This window comes from Melanostigma gelatinosum (genome assembly GCF_949748355.1).
Source record: "Melanostigma gelatinosum genome assembly, chromosome: 14".
NCBI classification, from domain to species: domain Eukaryota; kingdom Metazoa; phylum Chordata; class Actinopteri; order Perciformes; family Zoarcidae; genus Melanostigma; species Melanostigma gelatinosum.
The window spans coordinates 24,407,903-24,421,277 of record NC_136647.1 but is presented as its reverse complement, the minus strand read 5'-3'; the positions used below and the strand labels follow the sequence as shown (position 1 = coordinate 24,421,277).

Genomic DNA, 13,375 nt, shown 5'->3' with positions numbered 1-13,375 from the left:
TGACCTCAAATAGAACATGACACCATGAAATCTGATGCAAGATGGCATGCAGGCTTTATAAAGAGCTTCTCCTGTGGGAGGCTGCTTCACTCATGGTGTGAAGGAGAGAAACCGGAGATCCTTCCTTCCTGCTGCTGTCACGCAACAATCAACATGCTTCAGTAGAAACAACTCACTCATACAATATCAATGAAACTGTTTAATATCAATATTTCCCTTCTGCAATAATGTAGATTGAACGGTTCGGTTATAATTTGCTATGTATTTTGGTAATATTTTAAAGAGTTATGCCTAGCTTGTTTTGTTTTTTACTGATGGTTCTTGTTATTGAGAACGAGCATTTGTTCATTGAAAGTTTGCTATATTTACTGTTCATTTTATTTCGTATTCTTTTTTTTAGTAAATAATTACATATAAAATGAAACGAAAAGATTGTCACTGTCTTCATATTCATCAACATGAATCCCTGCACACATGCACTGTACTAATACTAATAAAGACAGTTATATAGTCTCTGACAGTCTCTGCCAGAGTAGAGGTGTTTTCTCTCTGTACCTGTTTAACAAACTGCATTGAGTATTTATATACAGTCTGTGGTATTTATACTGTGTTCTGTGTCCTAAACATGTTTCCTTGACCTCAAATAGAACATGACGTCATGACCGATTTCTACTTGCGGAATGCGTTTGTCTTTTTTATAAATTATTTGTATTGCAGTGGCGGGCCGTCAGGGCCTGCAAGGCCTTCTCTGCTGGCCTAAACAGAATCACAAAGTTACAGCTATTTTATAATTTAATAATTTTTCATAAATACACTACATGTATTATAATTAATAAAACTATTTTCCCCATTATGTTATGTTCTCATTGCACAGCTCCTGTCTTCCTCAGTTGCTCTGCTTCCAGTGCAGCTTGTTTTAAGTAGAGCTTTTATCCAATCAGATCTCACCTCTGTGTCTCCAGGTAAGAAGAGAGGCCAGAGGCCTGCAGACTCTCAAGTGAATCCATGTGCAGTTTAAGTGAATGGGGACGATATTGTTGATTGTCAGAGTGTTCAACCAATCACATCTTTAGTTTGACATGTTGGGCGTATTCTTTGACGTGCCAGAGCTGCTAGCTGGCCTACAAGTACGTCAGCATTACGTGCAGCTCAGTGTCCAGGTGCAGCTCTGCAGTGAGGTGCAGCGTGCGCTGTGATTGGTCAGTGGGCGAGCACATGACTATCGTGAAACAAAACTTAATTAAAGTAGCCATTAGGAGGCTTAGTCGGAGTGTAAGAGTTCAAATTGAAAGATATGGAAGAAATTATGACATTTTTTGCATTTTGCTTGGTGTAGATCAGGGATTCCCAAAGTGGGGTGCGCGCACCCCTGGGGGTGCGCGAGCTGCCTCTAGGGGGTGCGCGAGAGGAAAAGTGTAATGGCGGTCTGATGGTGTAATAATATTAAATATAAAAAGAAAATGTAATTTAAATTTAAAAACTGTCAGGTGGGACATCTGAAGCTATCAGTCGTAAAAGAGGAGAGGGACAGAGAGAGAGAGAGGAATCGGAGGCGAGGGGAACGGAGAGGTGCGTTATTGGGGAGAGACCGGGAGAAGAAATCGAGCCAGAGTCAGAGGAAGATGAGATGGAGTAGACTGGGAAAAAAAGAGGAAATATGATGAAAAGTATGTGTGTCTGGGCTTGACTTGGATTGGCAACGCAGATTCCCCAAAGCCACAGTGCGTGGTGTGCAGCGAGGTTCTGGCTAACAGTCTGAAGCTCTTATTTACGTCGCCACCTGAACACCAAGCATGCCAGTGCAAGTCAAAAGCCCCTTACATATTTTAATATCGAAATTGTAGGAGTTACAAAACAGCCAAAAACAACTGCAATTCATGTGTTGGGTCTATAAATGACGCACTACGGGCATCATATCTGGTTACAGAATAGCGAGAAAGGGGCTACCGCACACAATCGCCGAAGATGTGTGCTTGCCAGCTGCCAGAGAGATGGTGGAATGTATGATTGGGGAGAAAGAAGCAAAAAAGTTGTGCATGATCCCGGTGTCCAACAACACTGTGTCGCACCGCATCGATGCTTTGTCCGAAGACATCCTGGCTTCATTAGTCGCTCATTAATTGTAAATTAAATGTGATAATCTGCCTCTGAGCCTGTGCGTGTGTGCTCGCGATCCGTATTGCTCTTTAAAAGTGACGCCTTGTGTCACTGAAAGTTATTTTGTTGCAGTGTTTCAGGGCGTTTTCACACCTTCAGTTCGTTTGCTTTGTTCTGATTCAGGGATTAATATGATACAATGTTGCAGTTGCCCCTTTGTTCGGTTTGTGTTCACACTGCAACATTTAACAGCGGACTAAATCTTGTAAACAAATGCCACGCGCGAGCAAACTGTTCTCTCATTGGTCCGATTCTTATGCGGCTATGAAGGCTTAAAAGGCTCTGTTGCTTCTTCTTTTTTTTCTTTTTTTTATTAAGGGGGGGGGGGGGGGGTGCGCGAACCCGGTCGGGATGTAGAAGGGGGTGCGCGGCCTAAAAAGTTTGGGAACCGCTGGTGTAGATTATTATTATTTCTTTTTTTTTTTTTACATAGCGTTGTTTTTTTAACACTCAATGGCTGAAGGAGGAGAAACGGATTTGTGAGTTGGGATTAAACTCTTTGTCAACAAAGAAAGGAGGATGGAGTTTGTCTTTAAAACAGCATTTGGTAAGTCAACTGCATTTGTTTTTTTACATGTAATATCTGAATGGCCCTAGAGTCTATAGCAGAATGCGTGTTGCTGCTACTGTTTTCCCGTTAAGCTAGTTTAGCGTAGCCTCGTGCAGTCCCTCAGCTGCTTTTGGTTTTGTTTGTTTTTGTTGCGGTTTAGAGGTCACACAGCCAGTTGTCTCCCACGTGAGCGCAGAAAACATTATATTTCCTACAATTTAAGCTGTGGCACCATCATGAGGTTATTGATGTTTCAGCTGCAGGACAGCAGTGAAGGCCCAGGTATAAAATGCACGGCCCGCTGCTGTTATATTGTATGTTTTGAAATTCTGATTGTGAAGTCATTCTTTCATAACTCAGAATGTGATTATTATTGTGACAATAAAAAAAGAAAAAATGTATTTTAGCATTTTATTTTATTTAAAGGGAACGATTCATGTGGGTGTGGGCTCATTGATAACCAAAAGCAATGATGTGTGGAGGTTGTAGTCTACCACCAAAATCCTGCAGCGATCCCACCTGAGGCTTTACAATTCCCACAGGGTCCATTGTCTTCAAGATTAAGGTGAACCTGGCAAGAGTCATAACAAGCAGAAAGATATTTTACACTACCACCATTAAGGACACTTAATGTGTTGGTGATGGCAAACATTTGTAAACATATTTGTTAACACGAGCATTGTGCTTTTAGCATTCTGTTCCAAAAGGCTTTTACATAACCATGTAATGTCAGGTGCTGTATAACCATTTACATATCGATGCATTCCATTTTTATATCCTCTGATGAAACACAGTCATTTAGTAATACCAATGTTATACCAATGACCCTCTGCAATAACATCTGATGGCTGATCATTCTTAGCTTCTTCAGTCCAATATTTTTGGTTTTCAGTGACTGCTTCAATCTAGTTATATTAACTTTGCTGGAAATTTAATATTTAACCATATTAATTTATAAAACACATTTTCAAAGGCTTAGTTATTCTGGACTTGTGAGTTTTGTTGTATTGCTGCTGCAGCCTGCAACAGGTTCACCCAGCACCACCTGTCATCCCCATAAAAATCACTCATAGCTGATTTTGCACACTCCATTAATCCACACACAATTAGATGTCTGAAAAAAGTGTGACATGCCAATGTCTTGGGATTATTGCTGAGACTGGGGGGGGGGGCGTGGGGTGACCTTACCCCACTAGGAGATTATTTCACCTGATTTAAAGCCTGGACATGTGATGCAGTTTTTAAGATGGAGCTTTTCTTGAGTTCACACAAGGATGTTTACAGGGGTGAGCACCAATTCATTATTACCTTTGGTCAAAAGTAAGGGATGTTGATCTAAGAGGCTACCTCTGATGTAATTTGATAGAAGACATTCACAGTAATTTACTATGCATAGAGTAAAGTAATGAAAAGTTACTATGCCTGATAAATTACAAAAATGACAATTAATAGGACAAAGGAAGAGTAGACTGATTTGATCATTGCATAAATTCCATGTTCACATCCAAACCAACTACTTCAAATAAAACCTCAAGTCATTGAAATGGTGCATGTACATTCATTTCAAGGTTTGTTTTGATCTATTAAAAAGTCAGATGGGTGGTAAGGATAGTGGCTGCAATTTTATATATTCACAATATGGTGTGCAAATGTCAACTTTATGTCAGGATGTACTACTAAAAGAGAAATCGTCATCACAGAGAGGCGGCATACAAGAAAGGCAGATGTTATACTTCGGGATTCTTAGGTTAGGGTTAGGTCAGTTGGATAACAATAAAGGAAAAGCTCATCAGTGGCCTGTACCACTAAGCAGGATTAGGGGTCAACAAGGTCATTTTGGGGTTAACCCTGTGTTTTCAGTCCTACGATGGAGGTTCCCTTCTCACTGGGGGTAGATTGCTATGGTCATTTTCACTGAACACCTAACTTGCTCCGGAGCAGGTTATGTTGGAGAGAAGAAATCACTTCGTATAAAAGCACCGCCCATACTGTCCAATCAAAGTTTAGGTAATATTACACAAATACACCGAAATGTTAATTATAATCCAGACTAAACACAACCCAGATTCAATTTACAAATGCAGAAAGGACAGTTGGCAAGAAATGGCATACTGTGTGAATGTGTAGATTAACAGGTTTATAACATTCACTGCCCACCTAGACTTCAGCCTTATTCTTTCAGGTGCAGCCCCCGGCGGTGTGAATTGGACTTGGGAGCAAATAGAAGAAAATCACTAAATATTTGGTTACCATATATTCACTCATATATGTCAACTTCTTAAGCCGTGTGCTGCAGTGCTGTTATGGAAGGATATCCTCTTATCATTTTTAATAATGTCTGACTTATGCAAAGTCTGTTTCACACCGCCGGGGTTGCCGCTGAAAGAATTAGGCTTAAATATTGTTATACACGCCACAAGCAACACATTCTTTTGACAGAATACACAGTCAGATCTACTCGTGCCCTAGATGGGGCAGTGATATTATAAACCTGTGAATTTACAACATCACACAGTAGGCAATATATTGCAAGCTGTCCTTCCTGATTTTGGCAGTTGAAACTGTGTTAGTTTCAGCTTGAATTATGTGTTTAACTTCTTTGTAGGACCAGCTAAGCGGGATCGTGGTTGTTAAGAGTCAGTTAAGCCACGTAACCAAAACATACCCGGGTATGTTGAACTTGCTTTGTAGTACAGGGCCCAGGTTTTGCATTTGAACTTAGGGAGCTTCTTCAGCCTGAAATCAACATGTCACAAACACTAGTTGTGTCGAAAATTCAGGTACTGCTATCAGAAAGGCAACTCAATAATTCAATCGCTCATGAAATGTAACAGCTCAAAGGCTCAGCTCTTAGATCCCTCCACGGCACACAGGCCATTACAGTACATACTGTTAAGTCCTGAGTTAACTAGTGCGCATGCGTGTGACGCGGTTTGTTCTAGAGCAGGGATTCCCAAAGTGGGGTGCGCGAGCTGCCTCTAGGGGGTGCGCGAGAGGAAAAGTGTAATGGCGGTCTGATGGTGTAATAATATTAAATATAAAAAAAAATGTAATTTTTATTTAAAAACTGTCAGGTGGGACATCTGAAGCTATCAGTCGTAAAAGAGGAGAGGGACAGAGAGAGAGAGAGAGGGACAGAGAGAGAGAGAGACAGAGCGAGAGTGAGAGAGAGAGGAATCGGAGGCGAGGGGAACGGAGAGGTGCGTTGGGGAGAGACCGGGAGAAGAAATCGAGCCAGAGTCAGAGGAAGATGAGACGGCGGAGACTGAAAAGGAGGAAGGGATAGCACAGACAAATCGGGAGCACATCGGCCCATCGCGGAGTCAAGATGAAAAAAGAGGAAACGAGAGAGCAGCTGCCAGAGAGATGGTGGAATGTATGATTGGGGAGAAAGAAGCAAAAAAGTTGGACATGATCCCGGTGTCCAACAACACTGTGTCGCACCGCATCGATGCTTTGTCCGAAGACATCCTGGCTACATTAGTCGCTCATTAATTGTAAATTAAATGTGATAATCTGCCTCTGAGCCTGTGCGTGTGTGCTCGCATCCGTATTGCTCTTTAAAAGTGACGCCTTGTGTCACTGAAAGTTATTGGAACTTTGTTGCAGTGTTTCAGGGCGTTTTCACACCTTCAGTTCGTTTGCTTTGTTGCAGTTGCTCCTTTGTTCGGTTTGTGTTCACACTGCAACATTTAACAGCGGACTAAATCTTGTAAACAAATGCACGCGCGAGCAAACTGTTCTCTCATTGGTCCGATTCTTATGCGGCTATGAAGGCTTAAAAGGCTCTGTTGCTTCTTTTTTTTCTTTTTTATTAAGAGGGGGGGGGGGTGCGCGAACCCGGTCGGGATGTAGAAGGGGGTGCGCGGCCTAAAAAGTTTGGGAACCGCTGTTCTAAAGGAACGGAAGACGTGTAACAGTTGTTCGTGGATACGTATTAAACTAGTCTGAAACATGTACAGTTGTCGCTGGATTTATTGAATTAACATGGTAGCAGAGGATGGCGGCTGGCAATTACAAAGTTCCGCCGCCGTTTGACGAGAAGAAGTCCTACGAGAGCTGGAAAAATGAGGTTGAAATTTGGAGGCTGGTGACGGACCTCGAGGAGAAGAAGCAGGCCTTGGCGGTCGCTTTATCGCTGACGGGAAGAGCGAGGGAAAGTGCAGTAGAAATTGCCGCAGTGGATTTGAACGACGATGAAGGAATGAATGTACTTCTCACGAAATTGGACGCTGTGTTTTTGAAAGAGGAAACGGATCGCCAGTACGAGGCGTACACAGAGTTTGACCGGATCACAAGAGAAAATGGCGTCTCCATGGTCGATTACATTGTCGAGTTTGAGCGCCGGTACAACAGAATACGTAAGTTCAAGATGGAGCTTCCAGATGCTGTGTTAGCTTTCAAGCTACTTGATACTGCAGGACTTAATGTTAAAGACAAACAATTAGCGCTTACCGCGTGTCCAAACCTATCGTTTGTAAACATGAAGTCAGCCTTGAAAAGAGTATTTGGCGATAATTCTCCACAAGACGGAGCTGTTGACCTCCGTGTGTGTGGGGGTGCTGCTGACTGTGCCTACTACACACGGTTTACTGGCAAATGTGAAAGTAATGTCAGGTCAAGCCCACAGATCCATACGGCTGTCCAAGGGACGAATCCACTGGACAGATACGGGAGAAGATCAAGATGTGCAGTCTGCCAAAGCACATATCACTGGGCAAAAGATTGTCCTCACAAAAATGAACATGTAAAAATTAACAGAGGATGATAAAGTGACAGATGTTGAAGAATGCAACATTACTTTGTTGTCAAAAGAATCGTTGTCTGACACAGAGATATTCATGGTGGAGTCTCTAGGATCAGCCGTCATTGACACAGCTTGCACTAGAACTGTGTGGAGAAAAATGGCTTGATCATTACATGAGTGGACTAACACAACGTGAGTTACTGAAAATGGGGGACACAAAGAGTGTAAGAGCATTCAAGTTTGGTGATGGGAGAGTTGTTCATTCTACAAAGGAAGTGAAAATCCCAGCTATGATAGGACAGACTAGATGTCACATTGAAACAGAAGTGGTCCCAGTAAATATCCCATTGCTTTTAAGCAAAACTTCACTGAAAAGAGCAGGTGCTGTTTTAGACATTGAAAAGGACAAAGCCACAATGTTTAAACAGCCAGTGAAACTTGAACTAACATCTTCAGGACATTACTGTGTGAACATCAGAGATGTGAGTAACCCAGATGAACATGAGCTCCAGAATGAGGATGACATTCTCACTGTGACAGAAAACATGACAACAAAAGAAAAACAGAAAGTTCTGTTGAAACTACACAAGCAATTTGGACACGCCTCTGTTGACAGACTGAAAAAACTACTGGCCTGCTCGGGTAATGCTGATGATGAATGCACCACAATCCTTAAGGACATTGTAAAGAATTGTGAGACGTGCATCAGATATAGCAAACCAAAGCCAAAGCCTGCGGTGGGTTTGCCCATGGCCTCAACCTACAATGAAACTGTAGCTGTGGATTTGCATGAGCTAGAGCCGGGAGTGTGGTATTTGCATGCAATTGACCACTTCACACGATTCAGTGCAGGGAGTATCGTCACCACCAAGAAACCCAAAGAGATTGTGAAGCACTTTATACATTGCTGGATAAGTGTTCATGGTCCTCCACGCAGACGCGTGGAGGACCATGAACACTTATCCAGCAATGTATAAAGTGACAATGGGGGTGAATTCAACAACGAAGATATGAGGAACATGGCTGAAAGCTTCAACATTGAAGTGAAAACAACTGCAGCTTACAGCCCATGGAGCAATGGGCTTTTGGAAAGGCATAATCAAACACTCACTGAAATCCTGATGAAAGTGAAGAAGGACAATGGATGTGACTGGAGGATGGCCCTAGACTGGGCCCTGATGGCAAAGAACTCTATGCACAACGTGCATGGCTACAGTCCCTATCAGCTGGTATTTGGACAAAACCCAAATCTGCCTTCAGTTCTCACTAATAAGCCGCCAGCTCTGGAAGGTACTGATATGAGTACTTGGATAGCCCAGCATTCACTGAGGAGAACAGTGAACCCCCTCACACACCAAGACAGCCAGAAGGAGGTAGCCATGGTCAATCGGACGCATCACAGAACAACTCAACCACAACTTGTGAGGGCCTTAGTCTGAAAACTGGACAGGTAGTTACATACACAGACAGTGAGAGTGGCCAAGCACACACTGGAAAAATCCTCAGCAGGGCAGGAAAAGCCACTGGGACATACAAATACTGGTATAATTTGTAGTACATTGAGCCTGAGGAAATTTCTGGCACTACCGGTTCTGTTGACTTAGGACGAGTACACAATCTTCAAGTGGTCCCATCTGAGCATGTTGAGTTAGGTGCTAGCCATCCTGAAGAAGACATACTTATTGTGAATGATGATGCCTTCATGTCTGCCAAACACAGTGAACTCAGCAACTGGAAAAATAATGATGTGTTTGAGGAGGTGAATGATGAAGGCCAGAAATTCATCTCTACGAGGTGGGTGTGCACACTCAAGGAGACACCTGATGGTATTGTACCTAAAGCGAGATTAGTTGCAAGAGGCTTTGAAGAAATGAACACTCAGGAGCTCCCTAAAGACTCACCTACATGTGCCTCGGAGTCTCTAAAAATGATTATGGCAGTGATATGTCAAAAGAAATGGCAGCTAAACTCTATGGACATTAAAGCAGCCTTTTTACAAGGCAAAGCGTTAACCCGAAATGTCTATATCCGTCCTCCCCAAGAAGCTCAGAGCAAGGGAATTCTATGGAAGTTAAAAAAGTGTGTTTATGGCCTAGCAGATGCATCTCTGTATTGGTACAACAGAGTGAAAGACACTATGCAGCAGTTGGGAGCTACTGTGTCACGAGTTGATCCAGCAGTGTTCTACTGGCTGGATGACTCCTGCAATGTGATGGGACTCCTTGCTTGTCACGTGGATGATTTCATCTGGGGTGGTTCAGAAACATTCTCCACAACAGTCATCCCTCACTTGAAAGTTGCTTTTCAAGTTGGACGTGAAGAGCACAACAGCTTCAGCTACATTGGAATGGAGGTTCACTCTTTAGAGGATGAGATACAAGTGCAACAAAGTATCTACATAAAGAATCTACAACCCATTCCTGTGGACCCAACAGAGCCACACAGCGAGAGGCTCCTCTAACAGACACTGAGACTGACATGTTAAAGTCGAAGATTGGCCAAATATTGTGGGTAGCAAGGCAGAGTAGACCAGACATAATGTGTGACATATCCATCCTAGCATCAAGTGTAAAGCATGCTACTGTTCAGACTCTGCAAACAAACTTGTCAGGAAACTGAGATCAGAAGAGGTGATCTTGAGGTTTCAGCACTTGGGAAGAGACAGCTCGCTGAAACTAGTGGTGTTCAGTGATTCCTCGATGGGAAACCTTCCAGACGGAGGCACTCAAGGCGGACACCTGGTCATGCTTATGGGAGAGAATGGAAGATTTTCACCCATATGCTGGCAGTCAAAGAGGATCAGGAGAGTTGTCCGAAGCACCTTAGCAGGAGAGACTTTGGCACTTGCAGATGGCATTGACAGTGCAGTCTTTTTGGCTACACTCTACTCAGAACTTACCACAGGTGATTGCACACGGAACAATTTGCCCATTGTGTGTGTAACGGACAATCACTCTCTTCTTGATGCTGTCAAGTCCACCAAAACAGTCACTGAAAAGAGACTCCGCCTCGAAATCAGCAGCGTCAAGGAGCTCGTCCACTCTGGGACCATCCAGCAGATTATGTGGTCAGCCTCCAAGGAACAGCTCGCTGACTGCTTGACTAAGAAGGGGACATCTGCACTTGTTCTGCTGAGGGCTCTCAGCGAAGGTGTATGGCAACTTAAAGGCTAAACGAGCTAATCAACAAAAGCCTTACTACCCTCAAACTCTAGTCATTAAAGTTGCAAGTTTAAACCTGTGTTTATATGTTTAAGGTTCTAAAAAACAAATGTTTGTTTTTGTGACTGTTTTTCTTTAAAGAGAAAGGGGAGTGTGTTAAGTCCTGAGTTAACTAGTGCACATGCGTGTGACGCGGTTTGTTCTAGAGGAACGGAAGACGTGTAACAGTTGTTCGTGGATACGTATTAAAGTAGTCTGAAACATGTACAGTTGTCGCTGGATTTATTGAATTAACACATACTGAATATAAATCCTTAAGAATGTTTTACAGTTTACATCATTTCTCATTACACTAGTGCCATGTCTGACAACAGTTTGAAAAAAACATTGCACATAAATACAATAGCTAGCGTCAGACATCATAAGGTAATATAGAAAAAAAGAAACACCCTTCAAAAAGTAGTGCAATATATGCAACAAAACGGTAGCCGATATCTTTGGTCTAAATAGCGTCCACCAACACTATTGGAGAATTTACATATCTCTATCATGTGTCCAAGTTACATGCTGCTTTCTCTTACAGCTGAGCTCTTGTAGCAAGGACAGTTTTTTTTCTCATTTATTATTTACTTGCATGTAGTAAAGAAAAAAATTGCATATGCCCAAATGTGCTGAAATGCCATTGATGCTGCTATGGCGAAAGCCCCCCTTCCCAGGTCAATAGGTAGTGCATTTAAACAAAGACGTAGTCCCTGACCACAGCTTTTAACATTCATTTAACTGTGACATAAAGAACATTCCTTTACCTTAAATGTAAAAGTTAAAAGTGGATTTGTGAAGGTGTTTGCTCTATATGTTTGTTGAAGACATTGAATATCAGGTTTGCCTATTCATTTTTATATTTTTTTCATCACATTAATTATAATTTGGTCAACATTTATGAGCATGCATAGAGACTGAATTAAGTAAAAAAGGTTTTGTCTACAATTTGGATTAATTAACTTCCATTTAACCTCAAACAGTTGAATTCATCACTGTAAACAAAGGGCGCCAAAAGCACCATACAAAGTTGCATCAGAACTTAAATTAAATATGTAAACAAAACAGTATGAAAATGTCTCGTGATGATTTACATGTCTGTCGCTGTGTTTGTCGATGGAGCTGCCCTCCAATCACTCAAATGGATGTTGTTTCCCCAGAGGTCAAGTGGTCAGATGAGGATCTCCACCATGTCTTTTTCCACTTCCTGTTGGGTGGGCGGGACTGGAGGAGGGGCCTGTTGATGTGGATGGGACTGGACGGGGAGCCTCCGTTCCAGGGTGCTGCTTTGAAACACTGGCACATCTGCAAAAGTTGACAAAAAGAACATGTAAACATGTCAGAAGTTGAAAAAATGATCAGTCCAGTATTTCTGATGATCCAGTCTGTTTTATAAACGTTTAAACACAGGTTAATCTGTGTCTGTTATACAGTATAGTAATAAAGATCCTTGGAGATGTCAGATGTCATGTTAGACCTGGGGTACATCCCAAGTCTCTTAATTGCATCCCTGTTTCCTTCACTTGCATCTTTTCCTTGGAAAACCATGCGAGGAGAGAGGAAACAAGGAAATATGTTTTAAGCGATATGAGATTTCTACCGGCAGAATGCGTTTGTCTTATTTATTAATTATTTGTGTCTGCATATTTTGAAATTCTGATTGTGATGTCACAATTAATTAACCCAGAATATGATTATGGTTTCTCTTGAACAGTGTAATTAATTTATCAGGCTCCATGTTTCAGGTTGAATTGAAATGACATAACTTATCAAACCCGACACTCAAGAATGATCAGCCTCACGTGACTGAATGAAAATGATGATAAATTATGTAAAAAGCGTTTTGTCTCTCAGCTCCCTCTGACTTTAATTGTATCCATAATACAAGTTATTGAGGGAAATATCAGATCATGAAAAGACAAATCTTTCTAATAAATGAAGAAAGTTGTTTGTGGTCCTTTTGTTCAGTCTACAATGAACATTTATTTATACCAGATGATGAATCAGAGAACTAACTAGAAAATTCCTAAAGAAATTTTGACAGTGTGGCTTCTACTGCCCGAAGAAATCGCAATATATACACACGCCAATGTTACCGGTAGTGTCATTCAGGTTCAATTGAGATAGCGCTACTCTCTTTTATGCATTTTAGATTCATACTCTTGGATTGAAACTTGTATTTGTGGGGCTTTTATTTTGAAAGGGTGGGGGGGGGGGGGGGGGGGGAGTCCTCTAAAAGTATCCAAGACCTGAATGACTATGAGAGAGAGACACACACACAGTGGAAGTTTGAGTCTGTTCCACAGCGAGGAGGCCAGAGCACGTGTCCGGCTGCTGTTCACAGTCGACACGCTGCAATAATAAATCTACCAAAACTGGTTTACAATTAAAAGGAATTTAATCCCACTGATGCAGTACGATTAAAGTGAAGTACACTACTTCTTGAAATATAACAATATTACCCCACTTTGGAAAAAACTCTCCTCTGGTCCCATGAGACACAGCCGTCTCAGGGGACCACACGCTAAAAGAGGCAGAGAAAAACACTTCCTATCCCCGCCCTCATATCCGTCCGAAACTCCTCCCCTTCCGTTTATCCCAATTCCTATTGGCTAACTTCCAGGAGTGTATTCTGTCTGTCTGGCTTTCTGTCCCTGCGTTTACTAACACATTCAGCTTTCTGTCCCTGCGTTTACTAACACATTCAATGACTGTCAGTTA

General features: G+C 42.1%; 1 protein-coding gene across 3 annotated transcripts in view; it reads right to left on the bottom strand.

Annotated features, from left to right (window-relative positions):
- Positions 1-10,880: 10,880 nt before the first annotated feature.
- The window catches only part of amot (angiomotin), a 74,009-nt gene continuing 71,514 nt past the window's right edge, over positions 10,881-13,375 (bottom strand). For all 3 annotated transcript variants that reach the window (XM_079282989.1, XM_079282990.1, XM_079282991.1), the window contains one exon: positions 10,881-11,959. In XM_079282989.1, coding sequence (XP_079139115.1) covers positions 11,826-11,959 — 134 coding nt within the window. In that variant the 3' untranslated portion in view covers positions 10,881-11,825. The remainder of the gene's footprint in view (positions 11,960-13,375) is intronic.